Source organism: Lepisosteus oculatus, chromosome 26, assembly GCF_040954835.1.
Source record: "Lepisosteus oculatus isolate fLepOcu1 chromosome 26, fLepOcu1.hap2, whole genome shotgun sequence".
Lineage (NCBI taxonomy): Eukaryota > Metazoa > Chordata > Actinopteri > Semionotiformes > Lepisosteidae > Lepisosteus > Lepisosteus oculatus.
This window is the reverse complement of record NC_090721.1, coordinates 7,425,473-7,449,923: the sequence shown is the minus strand read 5'-3', so window position 1 is coordinate 7,449,923 and position 24,451 is coordinate 7,425,473. Positions and strand designations below refer to the sequence as shown.

The 24,451-nt window shown below is 43.2% G+C and overlaps 1 protein-coding gene across 5 annotated transcripts in view; it reads right to left on the bottom strand.

The window, feature by feature from the left end:
* The window catches only part of sez6b (seizure related 6 homolog b), a 208,811-nt gene that overhangs the window by 86,253 nt on the left and 98,107 nt on the right, over window positions 1-24,451 (bottom strand). For all 5 annotated transcript variants that reach the window (XM_069184227.1, XM_069184226.1, XM_069184230.1 and 2 more), the window contains 2 exons: window positions 9,454-10,236; window positions 7,454-7,587 (listed from right to left, as the gene is read on the bottom strand). In XM_069184227.1, the coding sequence (XP_069040328.1) occupies window positions 7,454-7,587; window positions 9,454-10,236 (917 nt within the window). The remainder of the gene's footprint in view (window positions 1-7,453; window positions 7,588-9,453; window positions 10,237-24,451) is intronic.

Below are 24,451 nucleotides of genomic sequence, written 5' to 3'. Positions count from 1 at the left end.
TCTGAGTTTACGTTAGGACACTAAAGTTGTTGTATTGAAATGCATAGGAGGAAACAGGGCTATTTTTGCATGTTTCTGTCAATCTCCACCTTATTCTAAACCAATGAGAATGAGGAGGCTGAGGGTGTACAGACAAGGGGAGCTCAGCAAACGATACAACCGTATCGCTTCACCCTTCAGTGTGGGAACTTTTACACAAGAAGAGAAGAACCTGCCCCTTGTTGAAGAGGATGGCAAATCCCTCACACTACATTCCCCTTTTCATGATAATTCATTCACATTCCCTGGCCCAGAGACTCAATTAATATTTTGAGTGAGGGGAACTGATAGTTTCCTTAGAGCAAGGATACCCCACAATCCAGTTTTTGGAGGACCACCATGCTTCTATTATGCTTTGCCCTGCACAAAACAGCATTTCACCATCCTTCGGACCTCAACCTGGCCTTGAAAAGGCCAATCAGCAGTCAACATGTATGGGCCTGGATTTAAAAGGGAGTGCAGCTAGATGAGGGCTTTATTATACATTATGCCCTGATCCACTGATGTATATACAGAAATGCAGGCTGGATAGAGGGGTGGATTATAGGAGGAAAGTAAATGTGCTGTTTATTATTTGCAAGAAAAATAATTGCAGAGAAGAGTGCCTGCAGGATTTAATTCTCCCTGAGCAGAAGCACATTTTTCATTCTTCGGCTCCTTTTGTTTGTTCCCGACGATGCTCAGTGCAGTCCCTGGCACTCAGACCCCTCGGGATGAGGTCGGACCCTGCCTGCAGAGGAAACGCCGCCCCCCCCCACCACCATGTACATCAGCACAGCTCCCACTTAGCGTCAGAACCTAAACAGATTGTCCCTTCCCCTGGCTCAGAATTCACAGGTTCACAGATCCTAATCTCCCCCGGCTTTTGTCTTATTTTTAACTGCAGTTTTGCACCGTGCAAATCCTAACAGACTGATAAGCCTCTCAAGTTCCATCCTCCACCTCCACGGCTTTAAAGATTTAGCTCTTCCTAGCTTTGCAGAGGGCACTGTCTCTTGTGTTTTAATTCTGACAAGAACTATTCCTGGACCCCTTGGTAGCTGTTGGTGGTTTTTGTTTTTATTTTTATTTTAAAAGGTTGATCACGGGTCATTTTTAAAATTTTATTACATAAGTCGTGCAGAAATTTACAAGGGGCCATGTTTACTCTAAGGGCCAGCCATATATATTTGATGAGCCATGACAAGGTTCAAAGACATGAAAGTAGTACTAAAAATGACTGGCAGAGGACAAGCAATACTGCTTGTATTACAGTTTTCCCCTGAAGAACTTCAGGGCTAAAGCAGAGGTAGAGTGCGCTACAAGAGGAAAGTAGACTAGGTTCTTATTTTTGTTCTCTCTGTTCTCATTCGCAGAAGGTACAACTCCCTTTGAGTTCTGACAGGTAATTAACAAGCCCTCATTTTGATTTACTTTAAGCTGCCGTGATGTGATCTAATTGTGAATGATCAGAATGCGTGCGTGGTGTCCAGAGGTATTGATTCAGGCTGCGGAGGAGGGTAATTGTCTCCTATCTCCAGAAGGGATAACGCTGAGCCACAAGCAGCACAGCACTTGCTGAAACGAACCCTGTTGTGGCCCTAGTCTTCTTGAAGTAAAAATGAATGGCAAGCAGAGGCTACACACATACGTCACCTGCAGTACAAGTGAGGCAGTGCAAAGCCTTCCTAAAAACAAATTCATCCCATAATTTATCAATAAAGCAACTTAACCTCTCATACAATTGCACATTGTGTTAAAAACTGAAGGCTTACGATGTAAAGCCGAAAATGGCAATGTAGAACTATGTGCTTTCCCAGTAGCTACAATTGTGGTGGGTGGACAAAATGAACAGTACAACTCAGCCTAAACAAAGAGCTAGAATGTGACAGTGCTAGAATTATACAAGTTGGGCTAATTCAGAACAGTGGGCCCAGTGTGGCCATTTCTGTGAGGCTGGAGACCCCTTTGATAGGAGCCTTTGGGCTGTACTGTAGCTTAGGCAGCCCAGGAGTAAAATCAGTCTTCAGGCAGAGGGGGTTAGTTGAGCTGTTCCCTGTATTAATGGATACACAGCTTTCCAAAGTCAGGGATCTTGATATGAATTTGTTAATGGATGATGATGTCAAGCAAGCTGCTAAGTGTCCATGCAGCCATTTCCATTGTGAGGCGACGTTTCTCCAAAGGTCAGCCCCATCTGAAAGGGTTTTGGCCTCTTAAAGTGACGGGATCATTATACAGTCCGCATTTACACCGAAATAAACAATGAACGAGAACAGAATCTTAATAGCAGGTTCTGTACTATCTTTACAGCTTCTTGAAGGTTATTCTTCTAGGACTCCATCTGGTGAGCAAGAGAAAACAGAAGTTTCTTTTTTAGTTTTCTGACGGTTTGAATTATTGAAGTATTATTCTTTTTCTAGTATCCTGTCTCCATTGTGAATTTAATTTGGTCAGCAGGAGTGCAGTTCTCTGCTTCCCCCACCGCTCGGCATGTAGCCTCAGAGTCTGTCTGATTGCACCTGTCCTTCTTACTGTAAATAGACACTTTATGAGCCCTGAATAATTCAGGTGAACTCCAGACCTTGGAGGAACGCATTATGCAGTCAGCAGATGCACCTTTTGGCCTGTGCTTCCTCCAGACTTAATCTTCGTATAAGGATGTGCATATATCTGGCCTGGCAGCTGTCTGTGCCAAACGGAGCCTTGCGAGTTAAACTTGTGAGATAACAAGGCAAGGGCAGTGTAGAGGCTTGCGGAACACAGTGTCAGGAGCGCCCCCAGATCACACTGCTAACAACAGCCACGCTCAGCAAATATTCCAGGGCTGCCTGCTGTCGGAGCTGCCTTCGGCTTCAACTGCCTCCGCAGTAGGGGAAAAGGGTCGCAGGTGGAAAAGCTGGCTTTTGCTTAAGTGGCTGATCCCTGAACGTTTGAAAGGAAACTGCGAAAATCAACACCGCTATCCGCGCCAGGGGTGGGCACCATCCCAGGCAAGGCTGAACTAAAAGAACAGTTATGAGAGCAGTGCTTTTTTTACACCCCCATGGAAGAGTTTTCCCCAACTGGGATGAGTTTCATTAACTGCATTCCTCCGTCGCGGCTTCTCAGCACCATTTTGCTTTCCCCCGATAATTCTGAAATTATTTTAGCTGTATGCCTACGGGCTGACATCTCCTCCATCCATATGGCACATTGACCAGAGTTGAGAGCAGGGGAAGGGTGTCTCCTATGCCTCTCCTCTCGGGGGCAGGTCATGAGTTGGGAAGCTTATAGGAGAATAGTGCTGGGTGGGGGGTTGGGGGAAGAATTTAAAGTTGCCAACCTGCACGTCTGTGGGAGGTGTGAGGCATCTGGAGCAGCTGAGCTAATCCCAACATAAACATGGGGAGAAGGAGAAAACTTCATTCCATAATCCAGCTTGGGGACCTGGAACTCGGAGGAACTCAATTTGAGGCTTGGATACCTGGGTGATGGCATGAATGTCAATTTTAACACTGAACCAACCAACCAAGCCCACACGAAGCACTTCTTCTGCAAGCAACATCTCGCCCTTCCAGAGTTACAAAATATTGCCTGGTGACTGCCTGGTTTACTAACAAGGGACTAATTTAAATTCTGCATGGCAATGTATTGGTACTGCATGTGCATGAGAGACACCTACTTTGCACCCTTGGTTTCTAGAAACCTTGAGTAGGACAAACTAGCAAAGTTTTGCCCACTTTCTAACTTGGCCCAAACACAGATTTTCAAAGGCAATAAAATCACTTCAGCAAATAGATTACACAAACCGGCACATTCACAAGAGAGGTGAAGTGGGAAAGACTAATCTTGGAGAGGTAATTACACAAAAGGCAGGGATGCTTCTGATCTGGGAGGTTCATTCATCATGCCTGTACAGAAGCAGAAGACTAAACACAGGAAAAATAACATACTCAAGTAAACAAGTGCTTCCAACTCATCTAGGTCCTTCAGAACAGACCTAGGCAACTGCAGTCCCTATGGACCTTGCTGTAAATAGACTGTTTCCAGGTTGAAATTTGTTGATAAACCTTAGCAGTGGATGCTATTAATTTCTTACACTGTATTTTTAACATTTAAATAAACCGCATTAAAAAAAACTGATCAATTTCACGGTTCTTCATTTAAATACAGTATCCTCTAGTTTTTTTTCCTCTCATCTAACATAAAATCACACGAAAGGTACAGACAAAAGGAGCCCAAACATTTCTTTATAATTGTACTGAGATTTTGATTTGATTTTACCCTCTCCAGACAGCAGACCTGACCCAAAAAAGTAATGTTTTTAAACAACTGCAGTCACAAAAACATTGGGCAGAGAGCTTGTTTCTGTTTTGGATGTAAATCGGAGTTACAAACAGCTGGAATTTGCCGGAGACAGAAAGAGAAAAAATATCCTTGGCAAAGTTTCTTCCCGCTGGGTGCTGCAAGTACATTATAACCCCACTAACGCCTAAACAGTGTGACAGAAGACCCCAAGCCAGCAGAGTAGTATGGAGAACCTGTGGCCATATGGTGAGTGGAACATAAGGGTGGCACCCGTGAAGTTAGATCTGCATGATATTGGAAAGTCCACCATGGAGGTGTGTACCAGATAAACCTTTCTTTCCCATCTACTGCTGCCAAGCTAGAGTGGACTGTGTTGTTCAGATGGAGTGTTTCCCCGAATCTAGGTTTCCTTAAGGTCTCTGTTATAAAGTGTGTTCATTCACTGACCTGATCTTCATAGGGTTATCTGCAGTAATTCCTGTACATACCCAGAGAGCTGATCACGGCGAGATAGGTGAGGACTTACTATTTTGGTGGTGGTTTTGGGGTCAACCCCTGCTGGTAAATTATGATTTTTTCTTTGTTGCAAAAACAAAAACAAATGCTGCTGATAAGGTCTCCTCCAAGAAAGTGATTTGCTGGTTTTCCATAAACCAAACCATATGTTGGCTGAACCAAGAAATGGAAAGAATCTTCCATCTGGCAGGTGAGAATAACAATGGGCCGTGAGCAACAGTTCTCTGAATGCAGTTTTTATCAAAAGAACCAAACAAAAAGAAAGTATGTGAAAGTGATACTGTGATCATTTAATTTGTGAAATGTGTTTCAGTTAGACCTAAATACACTGCTAAATATTCCAGTTGCTCTGCAATTAATATTGCAACTTCTGTGCCAAATATAGTGCCATGCATGAACCAAACAAACCTTACACATCTGGTGCTGTTCACTGTTTGGGTAGAATGTGTTTGCTCAGACATATAACATCTGCTTTACAGAAATAAGTGAGATGAAGGAACTGAGACTGCACGTGCTGTTCTCTGAAAACGGTATTCCAATGGTCTGAGTCTCTTCAGAAATTGCAGTAAAGAAAAACCTTTTGCTGTAGGTTCACCTTGAAGGTTAAATCAATTCTAACCTATGTACTGTAAATACAAATGCCTTAATTGGTTAAAGTAGGTCACGAAGTGTTCTTAAATGCAATTGTGACCTTTACATTATCTCCGAATTAAATATTTTGTGTCTCTTGGTTCCAAACCCAAGCCTTTTTAATTAAGTAAAGAGTTGCTTGAAAGGCGTTTTAATGGAAGGATGTTTAAGTGCGTCGTAAACAAACAAAGGGAGAGGACAGCTAATCCATAAGCAATTAATTAGGGGCAAAACTCAGCAGCCTCTCTTATGTATCAAGCACTTGAATGATTAAAAAAAAAAGAGGTGCAAGATATTTATACTGCGTCCCACTGCTAACAAGCAGGGGGAAGGAGATGTTGCATAATTTTGGACTTTAGTCTTCAGCTACCCTGAAGGCATCACTTGCTGGAATGAATCACTGGTGAGGCACTACAGTACACACTCCTCTTCATCCAAAATATATTAGCCAAACCATCTGGAAGGTCAAAGGGGTAATAGCAATTGTAAATTTTATGAGCCGACTCTTCTGAGTGCAAGGCAGAGTCTGCAAGTTAATCATGGAGAAAGGGGTAGCTGAGGTGAAAAAGCACACTCCAATGAAAGCACTACGTCACGCCACGTCTACACAGTTTTACTACAGCATAAAGATCCCACTGCTGATGGACCTCTGGAACAGAATGGGACCCCTACAGCTTTTAGCTTGTTGGAAAATGTCCATCATGCAGTCGGCCTTATAAAACTCTTTAAAACTCGGTATCATGTGGTGCTCCTCAGCCATAAATAACCAGCTATAAGCTTAAAGTAGAGGAGAGGAAAGTGTGCCTGCATGTTTCTGTAGGCTCAAGCTGTTCTGGACATGACTAGATTATATTACTGGTTGTCAGGGTGTAGTCGGAGTGGCAACATGCACACAGAATAATGTAAATGGTGTCCGTTTCAGCTGATAATCAGGGATCTGCTCAAGTGCCATTGCAGCTGTTCGAGACCTCAACGGCAGAGAAGTCTCGACTTGTTCAAGGCACAGCTTGGGCTAGTTTTGCGCTGCGATCATGCCGACATCGGAACTACGCCTTGACTGTTTGTTGTACACGTCAAATTAATTCAGTTCTTCTTTTTGGGTCAATTGCTTTACAGTAAAACGAAATTAAATTTAAGCCCGTTTGCGCTACCAGCTTTATTGATAGGCCATCGCTTTCCACGTCATTCCGAAAACTGGAGCAGGGTTACACCGATTATCTCCAGGGCTCTCACCGTGTAGCCGAGCATTTGTCTTTCCTGACTGACTCCTGCTTGCAACTAATTGCTTCGACTGGCTGAATTCACTTATTTACCTCTCCTTTTCACCTCTGTTGCAGCAGAGCTTCGCAGTAGACACTGCTACCGTACAGGAACCAGTGGATTAATTCAGTGCAGACCAACGGCTGTTGAAATGTACTGTAGGCAGATGGCCTTGTGGCATGATGTGAAAAGATAAGGTGTGTGACCACAATGCATTGCTCTGTAGCACAAGAGGCACCAACTGTTCGTCCTATTTTTTATTATTTTCCAATTAAATGATGTGGAAACTATGAGAAAATGTGGGTTTTTTTTTGCCAAAGGAATACAAAGCACAATGGGGAGCACAGTTAGCTGAATTATACTTTCCCCATTTATGTGAGTCCTTGCAAATGGCCGCTTACTAATTGCTCTGCACACAATCACCCAAAGAGCTACGATTTCCCAGGGTTTGCTTTTGAAAGGATAAGCAGCAACACAACCTAAAATAAGCCAACATGCACCAAGCATGTGGTGCTCTTTACCATTCAGGAATGCTGTTGATGGAAGGAAGGGGGATCGCTCAGGTGCTGTAAGTGGGTCACGGGATGGTTTGCAAGGAAAGACTCTGTGCTCAGGTGTTCAGCCTTCACGCCCTGCCATCTTCCTGCAGAAACGAGCCACATCCTTTCCCCTCATTGTCATAAACAAGGCTGCCAGCCAGGAGGAGGGATGGAAAGGGAGGAAAAAAAGGACCACTGACCTGGATTTCCACTCCGTATCCCAGGAAACTTGTGACGGAGTAAGTGCAGTCCATGCTGGAGTAGTACCAGACACTGGACGGCCTGGGTGACTCAATGTAGCCCTCTGGGGCAGTGAAGTTTGAATTACAGGGAACTGGAAAGAGAGGAAATGAAAGTTATTGACTTCCCTGATCCATTCACAACTCCCCACTGGCCCCACATGGACCTCTTTCAAGGTGTCCCATACTCAAAACAATAAGGACTCGCTTGTTGTCTATTCTTACTTTCTAAACAAATCCCTGCTTATTTTCTCTTTTTAGATTCTACACAGATCCCTTCTGTTGAACTTGGGGTTTCTGCATTAGAATTAAGTGCAATCTACAAGTGCTATCTGCGCGGGGGCGTATGTAAGTGTAGAGCCTCATAATTCTTGATCGTTTTTTGTTCTCAATCTTGCACTTTAGGCTGTTTTTGGGAGGTTAGCACATAGGTGTCAGTAGGGGGAGCTACAGGACGGCTTAGTAGCTCTTACAAACAGGAAGTCTCACCATTTCTGGAACCTCCTCCAGAGCAGCCCGACAACTATAGCCCAGTCATGGTGAGGCTGAGTAAGCAGCTTTGCCACATGTGAACTTTGGTCAATTTTCACTTGTTAAGGAAGAGGGATATCCATGCCCTACTTCTCTTGTAGTGGAGACTCACCCCAGAGTTTAAGTAGAACAGTAAAATAACATTAACCACGTCCCTCCATTGGTGTGGCCCTCAACTTGTTGTTTTTCAAGGTCTCTCTCACATGGGACTGTATTAATGTGAAACTTCTTCCATCAAATAAAACTAATTTTGGAAAGCCCTCGTTTTAGAAATAAAAGTGTAAGTTATTGTGGCAGGGAACATACCCTTTATTTCCAGTATAGCAAATCTCTGTTATAAAAGGCCTCTCCTAGTTATTGGATTCATTTTTAGCCTGAGAACAGAACAATCAACTGACACTCTGCAGAAGCTTGTTTCTCCTTGTTTCTCTTAACTCTTGAGGACAGCAACATATTTAAATGGCCGCTAGGCCTACAGATGCAGCCTCGAATACAGCCTCTCAAAAACGCGCTCCTCGGCCTGTTTTTCCTGAACGTCACTTCAGCTAAGAGGTGCTCGCTGGAGACCTTCAAATGGATTGCGCTTGCACACGAAGTGGCGGACTCCAATTCGCGGGCCTGTCCCAGGAGAGCTCTCCCATTTCCACACAGCGTGCTGGCTCCCGTCTGCTCACGTCCGTGACGGAGCCCCGCAGAGGACAGAAGCCCTCGCACCCCCCGCGCGTGGGGGGGCTGTCAGTCTAGCCACTTCAGCTCTGCAGTCTCATTTCGCACTTTCCCTCCCCAGCTTGATTCTTAAGAAAATGTCCAATTCTCGAGGACAGTTTGAAGGCCTAGTGGGTAAACTATCAATTAGGACCCCCCCCCCCCCAACACTCCTGCTTTAATTTCATTGCAATCCAGTGACATTCCGGATTGTTCCGCAATGGAACTTTTTTTTTAAAAAAAAGGTGGCTTAAGATCACAAGCTGCAATCTTGTCTCCTCCATTACGTTACAGGAGCACTTGATTAAACTGGCTGAGTGAAGCCAGAATACTGATGTTATAATTAATTTAAGCCCCAAGGCTGTTTAGATATGAACGGCACAAACGCAGGGAATTCAAAGCAGTTTGTTCCTGTGGTTTTCAGAGGCAGGGCTCTGTGTCTGACTGGACTGTGGCTTTTAATAGCACGGAAAGTGAAAACATCTTTGCTGGCTGTCAGAGGGGAATCAGTTTATTAAGAGTTCTCCCACTTTGGCATTTAATGCGGTATGTTTGTACTTAGGTCACTTTTAAGATTTTTAAACTATGCAATACATCTAAAACATGCATATTTAATTCTGTGGCTATTATAGAGCTATTGGTATCTTTTTACCACTATACAGAAGAATAAAATGCTTGAGTTTTGGGAGTGCAAATGTTTTTTCTATGGATCTGGACAGTCGTACCTGGCGTCTGCATTGTGGTGATGATGGTGGTGGTGATGATAGTGGTTGTGGTGGTCTCTTCGTCGGTCTCCCCCGAGGAGGAGGACGACGTCATTGCTGTGATCTCGCTGGCAGTACCCATGTTCTGCTCAGCGATGGGCTGTTGGGTGTGAGCTGCTTCACTTCTCACTGACTCGGTGAGGGCTGAGACGGCAAGGCTGGTCGCCGCGGTTACCCCGCCGGTACTGACAGGCCCCTCCCCAGTGGGTGTGGCAAGGGCGGGGCTGTTGCCATGGACGTTGGAGGCAGTGAGCTGGATGACGGGGGTGGTCAGGGACTCCAAGGTCATTTCCACCCTCTCCATCTCCATCTCCGTGGGTCTCCCCTGGTTCTTCCCTGCTCCACTCTGGGCCAGGGAAGCTGCAGACTCCTGGGCTGTGGTGGCCATCGTGGTCATGGGGGAAGTAGTGGCCATGGTGGTGGTAGTGGCAATGTCCGAGAAGGCTGGTGCATCCTCGTGTGGCACCAGCTTGGTCGAGGGGTCCCCGCCCGCGTACGAGTCGGCCGTGGGAAGTGTAGGACGCCCAGCAGCCTCCCCATTGGAGAAGAAATGCTGCTGGCCCAGGAAATCCTTCTTCAGCAGCCTTTCGTGGATGAACTCTCCCAGGAGCGGGTGGTGGCTGTGGAAGCTAACCGGAGGAGCTGTTGTGGCCGGGCTGATCTCACCTTCCGGATCCTGCGGCGTGGGAAACGGGCTGTGCCCTCCTGCTGCCCCCGCGACCCCGCCACTGTTCCTGCTCTTTCCTGCGGAGCACACACACACACACACACACGAAGAGGTCACAACAAATCCTGGCAAGCAAGAGCGTGCGATTTCTGCTCTCCTACCTGAAAACCTAGAGCATGCCTATACATCTTAGACTGGAGGACAACATCATTTACAGTATAGTATTAACAACAAGGAAACTTTGTGAAAGTACTGTGAGCCGCCATGTTGTCCCAAACCCCTTGTCTCGTCATGGGCGAGAGGGAGAGCTCCCAGGAATCGCAACGTGACGCGGCCCTTCCTGCTCACTAGTGTTTGACCCTTTTCTCAATAAACCACATGACTCTGGTAAATCAAGCCGGAGATATCTTTATTGCAATACAGAAGGGGGGGCAGGCAAAGTTCACAGGTTAACCTCCTGTCTCACTCACTTTCCTAAGGATAGCCGTAGGCTTTTACTCTTGAAGATAAGCAAACTTTTCACACAAAAACATATATTTATGATAGGTCAGTAGCAGTGTCTTACCATACAAGGTGTTAACAAGGTCAGCAATTAACCAAAACCCTAATCAGCTAAGACCCCAGTTCACTTTCATGTCGCTAAATCACACATAGGATACATGAGTTACACCTCCACTCAAGAGACCTTGAAGACACCTGGCCAGCCGGGAGTCTACCAAACAGTAAAACAGTACTTGAAGATCTAATTGTGAACTCCTCACAGGTGTAAGTTCCTTCACTAGTCCCGGTAATGACTAATGTACGAGTGAGTAAGTACAGGTTGTGCAGAAATGTTCCAACGTGATCTACATGCAGAGTTAACAAGAAAATAGTATTCGTCGGCAAAACGGTCTCAAAACCAAGAGCGATGTTTCTGTTGGAATAAAGGGATGTATTCACAAGCCTGCTTGCTCACAATGTAATAGGGCTGCCTCAGCTCACCGGAAGTCTTGTTGCCTCATTCTGAATCGCAGAATATAGCGCTGTGCATACCTGGAAATTCCATCCATTCCATTTATAAATGCAGGTTTTACAAGCTGCTGTGCACATTTTACTTTCATTGTGGCTTGAAATGCACTCATCAACGCCAATTCTTGCAATTCCCCTTTAACAGAGAAGGCTACCAGGGGACCCAATTCAAGTATTCAAAATCTTCAAAGGCACTGAAAACGTTATCATGGTGGATTTCTTCAGAATCATCAGTTCGGCTCCAACCAGGGAACACAAGTGGAAACCATGCGAAAGGGCATTTGAGTGCATCTGGGAACAAAATGTGCTTTTTCTCCCAGAGGGCTGTGGGAGTCTGGAACAGGCTGCCCCGCCATGTTTTGGAAGCCGAAACCTTGGCTTCTTCCAAGAACTGGCTGGGTGAGATCCTTGGATCCGTTAAGCATTACCATGGCTGAACGACTTACTCTCGCCGAATGGGCATTTGTTGTTCGTTTCGATCTCCTAAGAACAGTTACAAAACAGAGGAGACCAATTCGATTCATCCAGCTAGTCCTGTCATACTGTCCCACAACTCTTTTCGTGTAGAAGCGCCTCCTGTTATCAATTTTTAAGTGCACAATAAAAAAAAATTGATGAATTGCATTTAAAACCAGAAAGGTAGAAAACTGTCTGTGAAGTACCAAGGAGTGTGACTGATATAAAGGGTGATGGAATTTAAACTTCTGTTCAGCCTCTTGTATTAAATGGGGCTCACAAATGAAGACAAGGAAGTGGTAAAAGCACAAATAATGAAAGTAGATGAATTGAGACCTGCAACCTTTTCAAAAAGATGCTCTGCGCATGAAGCCGAAAAGATAACCTTTTCTCGTAATAACTCCTCATTTGAATAGCTTTTCTTCTCCCCTCTCCAATTAATAAAACTAAAGAGTTAGCCCTGAACTGCTTTAATTAGCAAATATAATAATTGGAAGGATGAAAATAAATATGCCCACCTGCACATAGCTAGATCTAATCAGAGGCCCTTCAGGATGACTAGTGTCTGCCAGAGAACATGTTGATTTCTTCACAATTATTCAATTCAGCTCTGATAGAACTCAATCTGCTTCAGACAATGAAAGTCATTGTATCTGTGGTAGAGTAAAAGAGCCCTGTGGAACGCTACAAACACTAATAGCATACACCCCCACCCCCCAACACACACACACACACAAACCCACACTCACTCTCCCCCTTAGAACATTTCTAGTCCAAATGCAGTACGCTCAAAATGACTGATGGTCTCTCAAATGCAATAAAGCCTTTTTTTTGGAATGTCAGATGTAAACGCACAAATCTTTCCCTGCAGAGCGCTGAGATTTCTCTGAAGGATCAACATTTTTTTTTCCCTTTCAGCTGTTTCAAAGCAATCAGCGAGACAATACCAGTTTGTTTTTTTCTTCTTCTCCATGTCAGCTAAATTGTGAATTTCATAGCTTGGGAATACAGCATGGTGTGGATCATTGCTGATATAACAAATATTTGAAGTGTCAAAAGATTTGGGATTACCGTTATTCTTTTGTAGACTACTTGAATGTTTTTTTTCCCCCCTTATTAATCATGCCGGCATTTTACAGACTTCAGATTCGTGTATTTAAAATTATTTTTTTGTGCATATTAAATTGCAAGAAAATGAGTCTGTGTAGGTGATGGAAAACTTTAGAGTCTGTTGATCTTTCTGTGCGCTGAATTACAGCATTTCCCTGTATGAAAACAGGCTATGTGTAGCCAGTAAGTTTCCTGGTGAGCTTGATAAGTGTCCTTATTCCATTTAGTAAAGAAATATAACCTTTTTTGTGCATATGAAATAAAACCTCATGTGTTCAAGAAGTGAGACTACTGCAGAAATATTTCCAAGTGACAACAGAAACATTTTCCCAGTACTTCCCACAATAACATTTATTGTGGAATGACAAAGTGACTGACTGCATCTAAAACTTTTTCCACCCCCATCACAAACTCTCTCCTCGAGTTTAACAACCTTGACAGTACGCAATATAAATAAAATAAGGCAAGGGTGAAGTCATACAGAGATAAACAATTTCTCCGATGCAGAAAAAAAGGTCTTATTCAAAACCCAGGATGACCTCTGAGACAAATGAAAACTGAATTGGATGAGAGATGCCAAAATAGCTCTCTCTGCACAGAAACACAGATTGTGTTTTCTCTCAACCAGCACAGAGCTGAAATTCAAGAAAGCTTCCTTATTCTTTTTATCCATTACATTCATTTGTGAGCCGCAGAGACGCACTGCCTCTGCTCTGTGATCAAAGAACATAGCTTTAGACCTGTATGTTCCGCAGAACTGATTTGACTTTTAAATTGTTTAGTTCTTCAAAGTTTGGCACCAGAATGTCATTTTGAAACCGGTGTGCCTTTTCTTAAAAAAAAAATCCCTGGATTTCTCAGTTACTCCTCGGAATGAAGATTTGCTGATCTGACTATAATTTGTGCTGCTGAAAACAGAGCTAGAAAAGTTGATGTGCACAAGAAGAAAAAAAAACAAAAAGGTCAATTTGAACTCTCCCCTACTCCCCAGTTGTTTTTCTTCACAGATGCAACTGATCGCCATTCCTCAATTCTTAACATTTTTGGTAATTTTTCGATTGTTCGTCTTTTAAAACAAAACGATTCTCCCAATATAAAATTCACTGAATTCTTCATATGGTAAACTTTTGAACTGTGGTAGTCCATACAAGCAACAACAGCCTTAGAGGGCTTCTACTGGATTTTTCAAAGATGCCGATATAAAAAAGGACTTCAGATACCAGGCAGACTTAACCATGATTGCAGGACACTGCGGATTTGAAGCAATCCTTATGCTTTCCAAAAAAGCTTAAGAAGTGCAGCCTCAACGTCAGCCTTTTAATCTAGGCCAGCCACAGTATGGGAAAAATCCTAGAGCAGCTCTATTGTGCAAATTCCTATCAGAAGAGACCAGCATGTTTGTTTCTCTCTCTTCTCTCTCCAGAGCCGAGGCCTGCTACATGTATTTATTTGTTAGCCAGGAGGGATTTCAGCTTGCAAGGCTTATAAAGCAGGGGGCAAATCTTTTGGGTTAAATCCCAGCAGTCTGCAAGGGGACACTTGTCGGTATTGCACTGAAGGGTAGCAGGCTGTGCTTTGCAATTATAAAGCCACGGGGGTAGAGGGGAGGAGAATGAATTAAAAGCTCACGCAGAAAAAATGCTGCATAGTGCCCCCCCCTCCCTGCAAAATTCTCAGGCCTGTGGGATTTTCTTTCCTTGCTTCAATTGCTCTGCAATCTCTACTGAGGAGCCAAATTCAGGAGGAGTTCTGAAAGTGATCAGAACCATCCAGGTTTCTTAACTCTCCTTTACAGGGCGACAGAATAAGTTGGTTATAGAATCCTTATCGGGCATCAATATTTTAATGAAACCATCTCCGAGTTAGACGTGACATACAGTATCTCAGGATCTTAAGGACAAATTTATGCCATAAACTTACCATAATCCCAAAACACAGGATAGAATAGAATTTATAATGAAGGACACCCAGTCTTGATGAACTCTACTACATTTCTACTCTTATTACCCATTTTAATAGTTTGTTGCATGTACTGTATACACCTGAAATGTGGGGAACACACCTTCTCTGTGTCCCCATTATGGCCTTATATCTACACTGCTTACAATTACGATGGTGCACAAAACTAAAATTCGGTATCCTTTTATTTTGTTAACAAGCATTTTCTATTTTCTATGCCAGCATTATTGTCCTTGTTCTTTCTTGTGGTCATATACCTTGTTTCCTTTTTTATCTGCACTTAACGTAACAATTTCTGAACATTGTAAATTGCCCTGGATATTCTAAGAAACTTAAAATAGCAATAACAAAAGCACTAAAGTGTGTCTAATAAAAGAAAAAAAAGTACAGAGACACTTCACAGCATGAGTCTTTTGCTAGACATTGTCAGCAAGCTGATAGACAATTGTTTGCTGCAAATTATTTATATGTACCGCTTAAAAGGGTTCAAAAAGCAGTCATGTCCATCAAATCACTTGAACATGGAAAGGTGCTAAAAAGGTTCACTGCAAAACATCTTTGTGAATTGATGAAAAGGTGTGAGTGGCTCCAGAAACAAATTTGGTTTATCCAAAGCAAACACTATAAAGCTAACTGCCAAGCAACGTTTCAAAGCTGCCTTCAGGCAACAAAGTGGAACATCCGTGACTAAATTGAATCCGATTTTCGTCGATAATGCTGATTGCTTAATCAAGAGGATCCCTTCTCCGGTAAGCAGGAATAAGATACACTCAAACGGGCTAATTGACATTGCAATCAGTACTGCTGACACGGTGCCCTCACTTTGTTCTGAAAGATTCCTACATGCCGTTTACGGGTTTTGCTGAGCCAAAACATTTGTCTGAAGTTGATGGATTATTTTTCGAACCCCCCTCCTTTATTCTGGACATACTGTATCAGTCTGGCACTTCGCGGCTTGTACTGGTCACAACGCTCCTGGGAGGTGCTCAGAAAGCCTCTTGTGTTCGGAGTGCATTTTTCTGTATTATCCAAAATTCATCATTAAAGAAAGAGATGGCTGAGATTCTTGGATCATTTGACTACTAGCTACCAAATAGGCTAGATGGGCTGAAAGGCCTCCTGCAGTTTGCTGCCTTTCTTAAGTTCCTTATCGTTATTCTGTATTATCATCTTAAGCCCCAGGTCCCTGAGAGGATAGATGCAACAAGAAAGGGAAATGCTCCCACCTTTGATCAGCTTTCCAGTGCCTTTGCAAGCACTGCAGTTGTGGTGGTGGGGGTCTGTGTCTCAAGGCTGTTATGCAGACTAAGACTTCTGTTTTGAGCTTTTCTTTGTTCCTTGCTCCCCTGCAACCTTCTGTTTTCACACTGCCTTCTCGATAAATCAGTCCAGTTCAAACACATGGGTATACATCAAACCGGTTCCACCCATCTGGACACACCATCAGTAAAGCTCTTTCTTTGAAGTCCACCACCTCTAGCAACCTGTGCTAGAAATCATTAGATGCCTTTCTCCGGAAAAGAAGACCAATTCTCTTTAAATCTCGTGGGCTGTCATAGGATATGCTGGAGAAGAAGGCACCCCATTTCAATGAAGCACAAATTCAAGGCATCCCAGAGAGACGCCTCTGGTTAGTAATGAATTACACATTGGTTTAGCAGGTATACTTGGAAGCTGTGAGGAAGAGGTTAGTGTGTTCAGGCTAGTATAAGAACAAGACAACTCTCTGAAAGAAAGTTTGTGTTTCACGATCATGGGGACTGGAGCACTTTCGTTAGTCAGATTTGTCCAGCAGGTATAAATCCATAGTCTAGGGTTTTTTGAAATTTCATGGTCATGTCCAGAAAGTAAGTGAAATGGAATCAGGAGTAGAAAGGTTATCTTCAAACTCAAGACCTACTATGCATGCAGTCTATCTCAGTCTATCTCTCCTGCAAACATTAGAACTGGGTTTACCACATCAGAACTCTGTCCTTGCCTTACCCTTCCATAACTTCTCCCGATTTCTCACAAGAAAGGAACATACAGTATTAGCTTGGTCCATTGCCAGATGCTTCATCAAGTGTTTGACATTTCTCAAGGCAAGGTGTACCCCCTCTCATATGAATGAAAAGATGCTTCCCCACTATAAAGAACACAGCACAGCCATTTGGCACTTGCGGGATATCATGCACTCCAGCTTCATCTGGAGAAGCAGGTGGGATCCCTTTTGGTTTATGAGTCACATGCAGCATAAACTCCTTTAGTAGATTAATAAAGGCTAACATTTGTGGAATGGCTACAAAATAAACGCGTTTCAATTTCCTCAAAGTAGCCTGCAAGATCACAGAATTGTATCTGTCAAGCTCCTGCATTTTTATATTTATTGTGCATCACAGCACGATAAAGCCCAGCCTTCTCCCAGCAGATCAGGATAATTCAGAGAAGAGAACAAGTGGTTTTTATATTGACTCGTACACAAAAAGATGGAATTTCGTGTTCAGCTATTAAGACTAAAGCTATGACACAGCTGCTTGCCTGCAAAGCAGCAGCAGCCCTGAGCAAGATTGACACTTCAGCAGGAATGGGGTGGAGGCCAGCAAAAGAAAAGCTGTGTTAAATGGCTCCAGACAGCAGACTCAGAGACTCGGACCTGTCTGAAGAGGAGAATGGAGTTGTCCTTTAAATGCACAGGTAACAGGACTCATGTCCCCCCCAATTGAAAGTTACTGTAGGTCTCTGTCATAGCAGAGAACACAGTCTGCTGGCAGTTACCTGCTCTCTAGGGAGTGGTGCTGACTATGTTCAGAGCACACAGGTGAGTGGCATCAAATTTGCTCTGGGACAGGGGCAGCAAGAGTTGCACTCCCCACATACGGTGAAAGGCATCTTCACCTTTGCAGGTGCTGCACAACCTTAGGATTAAAACAGACGGAGGCAAAAGAAAGCCCTCGGTGCCTCTCCAATTAGATTTACGGAGTGTCTGATTTCAAAGTTTGTTTAACAAGATTAATTGCATGTTTTTATTTTGTAATTACATAACTCTTTAACGTTGGGAAGCAATTAAAAAGCGCAAAAAAAGGATGACTGGATGAGTAATGAAAAAGGGTTTAGAGTCAGATCAAAGGAGGCAGTACTAAAACTGTAATCGAGATTTCCAAGTCGATTAAAAAAATATATATTTTTTTGGTCCATACAGTTAATCTGGGACATGTGTTTTGAATAAAGTAGACACAGTAAGAGTCTGCTGCCAAAACCCGTCAATCTACCCCCAGCATAGAAACCTTGCCCAAATAGCGGTACACATGGAGATGGAGCCATAAAGAAATTCAGAATGGACAAAAGGTGTCTGGAGCACATAACCAGACCATCCCTGCTGGATGAAGTTCAAGCACTAAAGGCTAAATGACTTCCTCTGGTTTGCAATGTTTCTCATGTTCCTGGAACATTGATCCACTCCCCATCTGGGGTGAGGATTAGGATACTAACTTGCTAATTTTTTAGTAATTTATTTGGCTTAGGCTTTTAAATCAAGGCAATTTACATTTGCAGCCATTTATACAGACGGGTATTTTACTAGAGTAATCTGGGGGAATTGCTCAGCGGTGCTTCAGCACCTGGGATTTGAACCCACAGCCTTCCAATTATAAGTCCAGGTCCCCATCCACTGCTCCACATTGCTGCCTGCATGATAGTATCGATCCTGCTCTGTAGGTTCCTTCTGGTTTCCCAGAGGGTTTCATTAAACAAATAGCCAGAAAAAAAACTATGTGCTAGAGTCCCATTACAGGAGACCGAGTTTCTTTTGTACTGTAGTTGATGTCACAGCTTTCCTGCTGTTTAACCTCTACTTTTGTTTTATATCATGTTGTATGAGCTCTGCATGACAAACTTTAGCTTCTGCTTAGACCACAGTTTCAATTTCACATGCGGGAATGACAAGTCAGATCTGTGAATGCTTAAAACGGCACAGAAAATACTTTACCACCTTGCTCAGAGAAGCCATTGCAGATTATGTTTGGTGCAATACTTTGCTCACATTAGCAGAAATCCCCCCAGGATGCACAAACAGGTTGCACAGAAATACTTCTTTTGCTGTCACTTGTAACACTGATGTAAGCCAGGAACAGCAGCAACAGCTGCAGAAGACTCTTCCAAAACAATATAGGGATTAAAAAACAATCCTACTTCTGCTGAAAATTGTGTGCTGTCACTAAAGCTCGTAATTGCCAACAGATGTAGGAAATTATTCAAAAAAAAATGAAAATGTTTTCCTGTGCAGGGATCAACAATGCTTTGTAAAGCTCTCCTATGCCACTCTTTACAATCAAAGGGCTTAACCTCTTGTCCATAGCTTTCAATGTAAAGATGCTGATCTTTCCAACCAAAGAGAGTAAATTTCAGACTTCCACAGTACTTTCTAAGAGATCCATCCATCCAGCATGTGCAGAGAACATTTAATGATTTTCTCTCCACACTCCCATGAACAAAGCCTCCAATTCCCCAAATCTTACTTAAAAAAAAAAATATAACCAAATAAATCTAAGATCCCAGCTTAAATGGAGGATGATGTACAAGGTTCCGCAAAGGAGCAGTGAGTCCTATCTACAGCTCCATCAGCTCGGAACTCTCCCAGGTCATGTATTTACAGACTTGCCAGACATGACTGGAGCTCAGCTCATGAACCATCCGCTAGGTCATGACCTTTCAGGGGTTACATGGTCGCCTCATTGCAAGGCTGCAATTTGTGAGCTAAGCTGCACATCCTCTCAACGTGCCCTCAATCACTATAACTCTCAGGATTTTGTGAACTTGTTCTCAATATTCCTCTCATGCAGCTGCAGTATGCATTGCCCAAAACATGAACCTTTTTTCTTTCACCAAATAAAGGTCTCGATTAAAATGAGAGCTACTTCTGGCCAATTCACGGTCATTGGTTACCAGTGTTTGTTAGAAATAGTTCATCTGCGCCTTTTCTTGCACGGTGGAGGAAGCTGAGGGATCAGCCAGCCAAGGAAGGGGGCTCTCGGTCACTGTGTGTGCGGCAGGATTAGAAAAACAGGAGAGGCTTCCAATTCCGAAAATAATTTCGGATGCTACCCTTGCCCTTCGATGGAGCTGTTATTGTCAACGCGATTTTCTCCAGCCCCGTTTGCACTGATGCCAGCGATTCCTCCCCTCCCTCGATATCTTCTGAAGAAGGGGAGGCGGGGGGATAAAAGCTGGCAGGGATAACGCAGAGAAGCTCCACATCTGAAAAGGCTGCAAGCCATAACACACAGAGAGGATTAGAGGGACCCAAACCACCGCACGGCAGAGTTCCTCTCCTTGTGCGTACAGCATCAATAATGCAGGAGGAGACTAACAACACACTGCTTTCTTCAAAGCCCCACATATAACAGCTGATCCCCCTGCTGCCGGTCGCCTTCTCAGCACAGATGCCCACTCACCCAGGGAAGGAGAGCCACATGGCCCTTCCGGAAGAACACCGCTTAACAGGTTGAGAGAAGAGGAAGGAGGAGGAGGAGGAGGAGGGGGACGACAACGTAAACGAGAGATGTGCCACCCAAGTAATTCCTGATCTAGGGGATCTGGGAGAGACCAGTCCAGCAGTGGGCTACCTGTAGGGCTGATTGACCACCTCTGTGGGGGCTGGCGAGGGCTGGAGCCCCTCGTGTTGGGCCTGGGGTGGCCGACAGGCTACACAGAGGGAGACTGTCCACAACCCGGGCAGCAACTGACAGCTGCTTAGTTTCATCAGCCTTCTTTTTGCCTCCACCAGCTTGACTATTTCCTTGCTTTCTTTCCCCCCCATCGAGTTTGGATAGCTCTACACCCTCATCCAACACAAATGACACCCGCGTGTCATAGACTGGGGTGCGGGTTAGAGATCTACATTTTGGATGCGGTGGGGTTATGGACTGAAGGCTTATGGGAGCTGCTGAAAGTACAACTGTGAGACAAGACCGCTTCCTACTCACTGTCAGCAATTGCCATTAATGGGGGAGGCTGTTGAAATTGCACAGGATTGCCTGATATAAAACTGATGCTAATCCATTACTGTTTTCAATTGAGGAATTGTCAATGGGCTTATCTTGAACAGACCATGAAGTCGCTACTCAAATCCTCCTGCTACTGTTTCTTTGACGCAGTGCTTTGCATGCGGACTGTTGCAAAGATGGCTGCAATATGGAAGAGCCACAGCAGAGAGAAACAAACTCATGGATTTATCTCAGAAAATAACTATCGAGTCTTGATATACTTATCAAGTGAGGTGCTCTAAGGAAACCGTAGTCCTTGAGGGCTGAAAGGCATTCAGATCTCAACCTTACCCATCACCTATTTATCTTAATCACAAATTAATTGCTCCAGATCTTTAGAAATTAGATTTAATGGTGACCTAAAACACCAGCTGGACTGTGGCTCTGCTGGACGACCATCGCTGCAATTCACTGCTGCAGTATAAGACATGGAGCATATCTAGAACTGACACCCACATGTGTTTCACTTGAGATGTATTCTGTTTGCGCAGCTACAGTGTCTTGTCCCTACCTTGTAAGACATGCAGAAAAGGACCTTAGGTCATGATTGTGACTTTATGGCTCACCACAATTCAGGAGAAACATGCACACGAATCCTCAGCTGTCCAGAGAGGCTCAGTAGCTTGTGCTGGTCTGAACCACGGCTGGATTTGAGATTTGGTTGAGCTCAGCTGAAGAGATTCGCACCCCCTACTTTTTCCTTGCTGGGATTTTCATACCTGGGCCCACTGTAAATCAGAAAGCCCCGGCCTTGTCTTGAGAGTACGAGCTAGGAGATGACAAAGCGTGCTGCCAGATAAATAATATTTCGATAGAAGGAGCCGCAGCTCCCCAAGAACCAACAAAGCGCCCTCTCTCCCCTTTGCCGTAATGAAGAATTATGCAAAGCGATTCTACAAAAGACAATCCCATCATGAGTAATAAATTAAAAGAGCCTCCTGGAATAAGGCAACAAAAAGAAGAAAAAATGGGCTGTTTCAAATTGAATTTCTTTGATTTGTTTCTTCTCCACAATCACCTTTCCCACTTTGTAATAACAGATACAATGCTTCCTAATTAATCATGCTTTTAGGGCACTGTGCTGGCCGTGCAATTCTATCCTGCTCTAATTACGCTTGGTAAAAGAGCAGGAACGGAGAGTGCAGTAATGTAATCATCTCTCGAACACAGGGTTTATTATAGTTTGCAGGGATGCTAGGATCTCTCATCCCTCTCCTCACTTTTGACTTGCAGTTCCGCTGGGCTGAAATGACTGCAGTGGAGAAATCCCTACAGGAGGGCAGAGCAGGAGGAAAGAACTTACCCCAACTTCACCGAAGAAGGGGGGGGAAACTTCCTAATCCCAGAGTGCAAAGAAAGGGCTTCATTTTCTCCAGCCTTTGGTCAAACATTAGCATCGTAAATGTATGAGAAAGAATTCTGCAACTTTACGTTTCACAGTTTAACTCTTAACTCTTTCATATAAAGCTTACAAATTAACCCGCTTCAGTAACTAATTCCACAAGCCCTATGAATGGAGACTGATGAAGGAAAGAATCAGTTCACTTAAGTATTTGGAACAAAAAAAACAGAAGCTTTGTTTATCAAACAGAAAGTGCTCAGTTTTTTAGCGATTTTAAGAGCTTAACCAGATTAATGATAGGAGCAAATATATTATTGTAAGCTTGACCTATGAAACTAGTCAAAGCTTTTACTCTGTATGTGTTCAGTAAAACTGGGACAGTACATTTGATTATCTTTAACAAATAAACTTATAAACAGTGAGACACAGTGTAGCAGAACCAACTCCCTCTTGAACTGGGTCTCTACATCTGCAGTGACTGATATTCATTCATTTTTGGATGAAGGGAAAAATAAAAAAATATTTCAGCATTTCCTCTGACACAGGTATGCAGATGGGCAAGATGTTCCACCTGGCTTCCATTTAAAAATCTCTTATTTTCCAGTTTCCCCTTTTTATGATACAGATTGGATTTTAATTACAGGACTCATAACACATAAGAATCAGCTCATTAACAGTGTGAAATGATTTTTTCATAGGAATTTTATACAGCGAGTGGCAGCTGGCATTAACAAGGTTAGAATTTCTTTCATTATCATCTTAATTTTTCATACAAGAAGAGGATGATAAAAGATCCTGGCTCATATAGACAGGCAGCAATGGAGCAGGAACCCATTGAATGAAGACTAAAGATTCATGTGAACTTTAAGCACCTGCAAGCATAGTGAAAGTAAAACAAATCAGGCTAAAAAGTGATTTCTAAGGAGGTTTTTGAGATGTGGACCCTTTAGAAATGGGACAGTTAGTACAATATTAAAATCACCCCCCTCCTGAAGATCTTTCTTTAAAATAAAAATGGCAGAGCAGTGTAGTTCTCTTTATGGATAGTTTCACGTAGTAGTAATACTAGTAAAAGGATTTTTTTACAGGGATCAAATAATGCTTGAGACCGCTGTCAGCAAATGTCAGTTTATACATAGGGAGTTTTATCAAATTCACTTTATGAATTTTATTTTTTCATAGCATGCCGAAGTCCCAGTGGTATTTGTGCAACACAAATTGAATTAAGCTCTTAAGACTACGGTTTATTATGGGATAATAAACAACCTTGTTTTTTGCAGTTCTAGATGTAAAGGTTAACTGAATAGTACAAAAAATAAATCGAACATTTTCATGCCGTGTCACCTCTCTACTGTACTTTTCAGTGTGGAATTTACTTTTATTTTTTCCTTGCATCCAATGAGTTCACTAGAAACTCATGTTGTAACATAGTTGTCCATATAATACCTGTTGGTTTTTGTTTCAGCCCTGACTTGCACAATCAAACCCTTCATTGACTTAATTTGACCTGTTTGCTCCCAGCTCTTACATACTGTATATTGGAGCTTTAGTCATTGTGGTTTCTAAGTGAAACAAATTAAGCAACTTCTTAGATCATGCAGGGCTCCAGAGACCTAAGAAGGTAGGATGGAACGAAAACCAGCAGGAGTGTGGGTCACCGGGATTGGAATCAGAACCACAGATATAAAAGTTCTCACATACTATATGTCAGCCTCAGAGCTCTAGATATCCAGTAAAGACCTGGTTGGCTGTTGAGTTCCACGTTGCTGTATTTGAGTTTCATGTACTTTTTAATTAAGGGCATTAGAACGCAGAAAAGGCTGGAAACCAGACACGGCCATTCTGATCATCTGACTTGTCTCGCCGTTTGTAAGGTATTGATCTAAAGGAAACGGATTGCAAGTGATGTTCTGGATGCATCAAAAACTTGCCATCAAGCAAATGTGTCTGCAATAGATTGTTAATACACACATTCTTTCAATATCAAGTGCAGTACAAATAACTATGTCTATAAGCCTGGGGTTACTTGATTGTCTACTGCCTTAAATTGCTAATGAGTTATAGACACACATGTCAGACTCGGGATGCGTGCTGTCACTCATATAGATCATAGATCGTAAAGCCTTTATTTCTTCATCGATTGTGAAACACTCTCTTTACCACAGAAAGAATCCCAGACATTTAATCCAATTAAGCCCAAGGCTAAATGCTCACACTTGAAATATTCTTTTTTTTTTCCATTGATCTTTGAATAACATCCACAGCAACACACGCTAGGCCATGAAAGCCAAGCCCACCTCCATTTGTATTTCCATTGCGACGAGAGTAAAACGAGTGCCACCTCATTGATTTTACAGACTCACAGCCGGCTGCCCCACCCACGTGCCCCCATCAGAC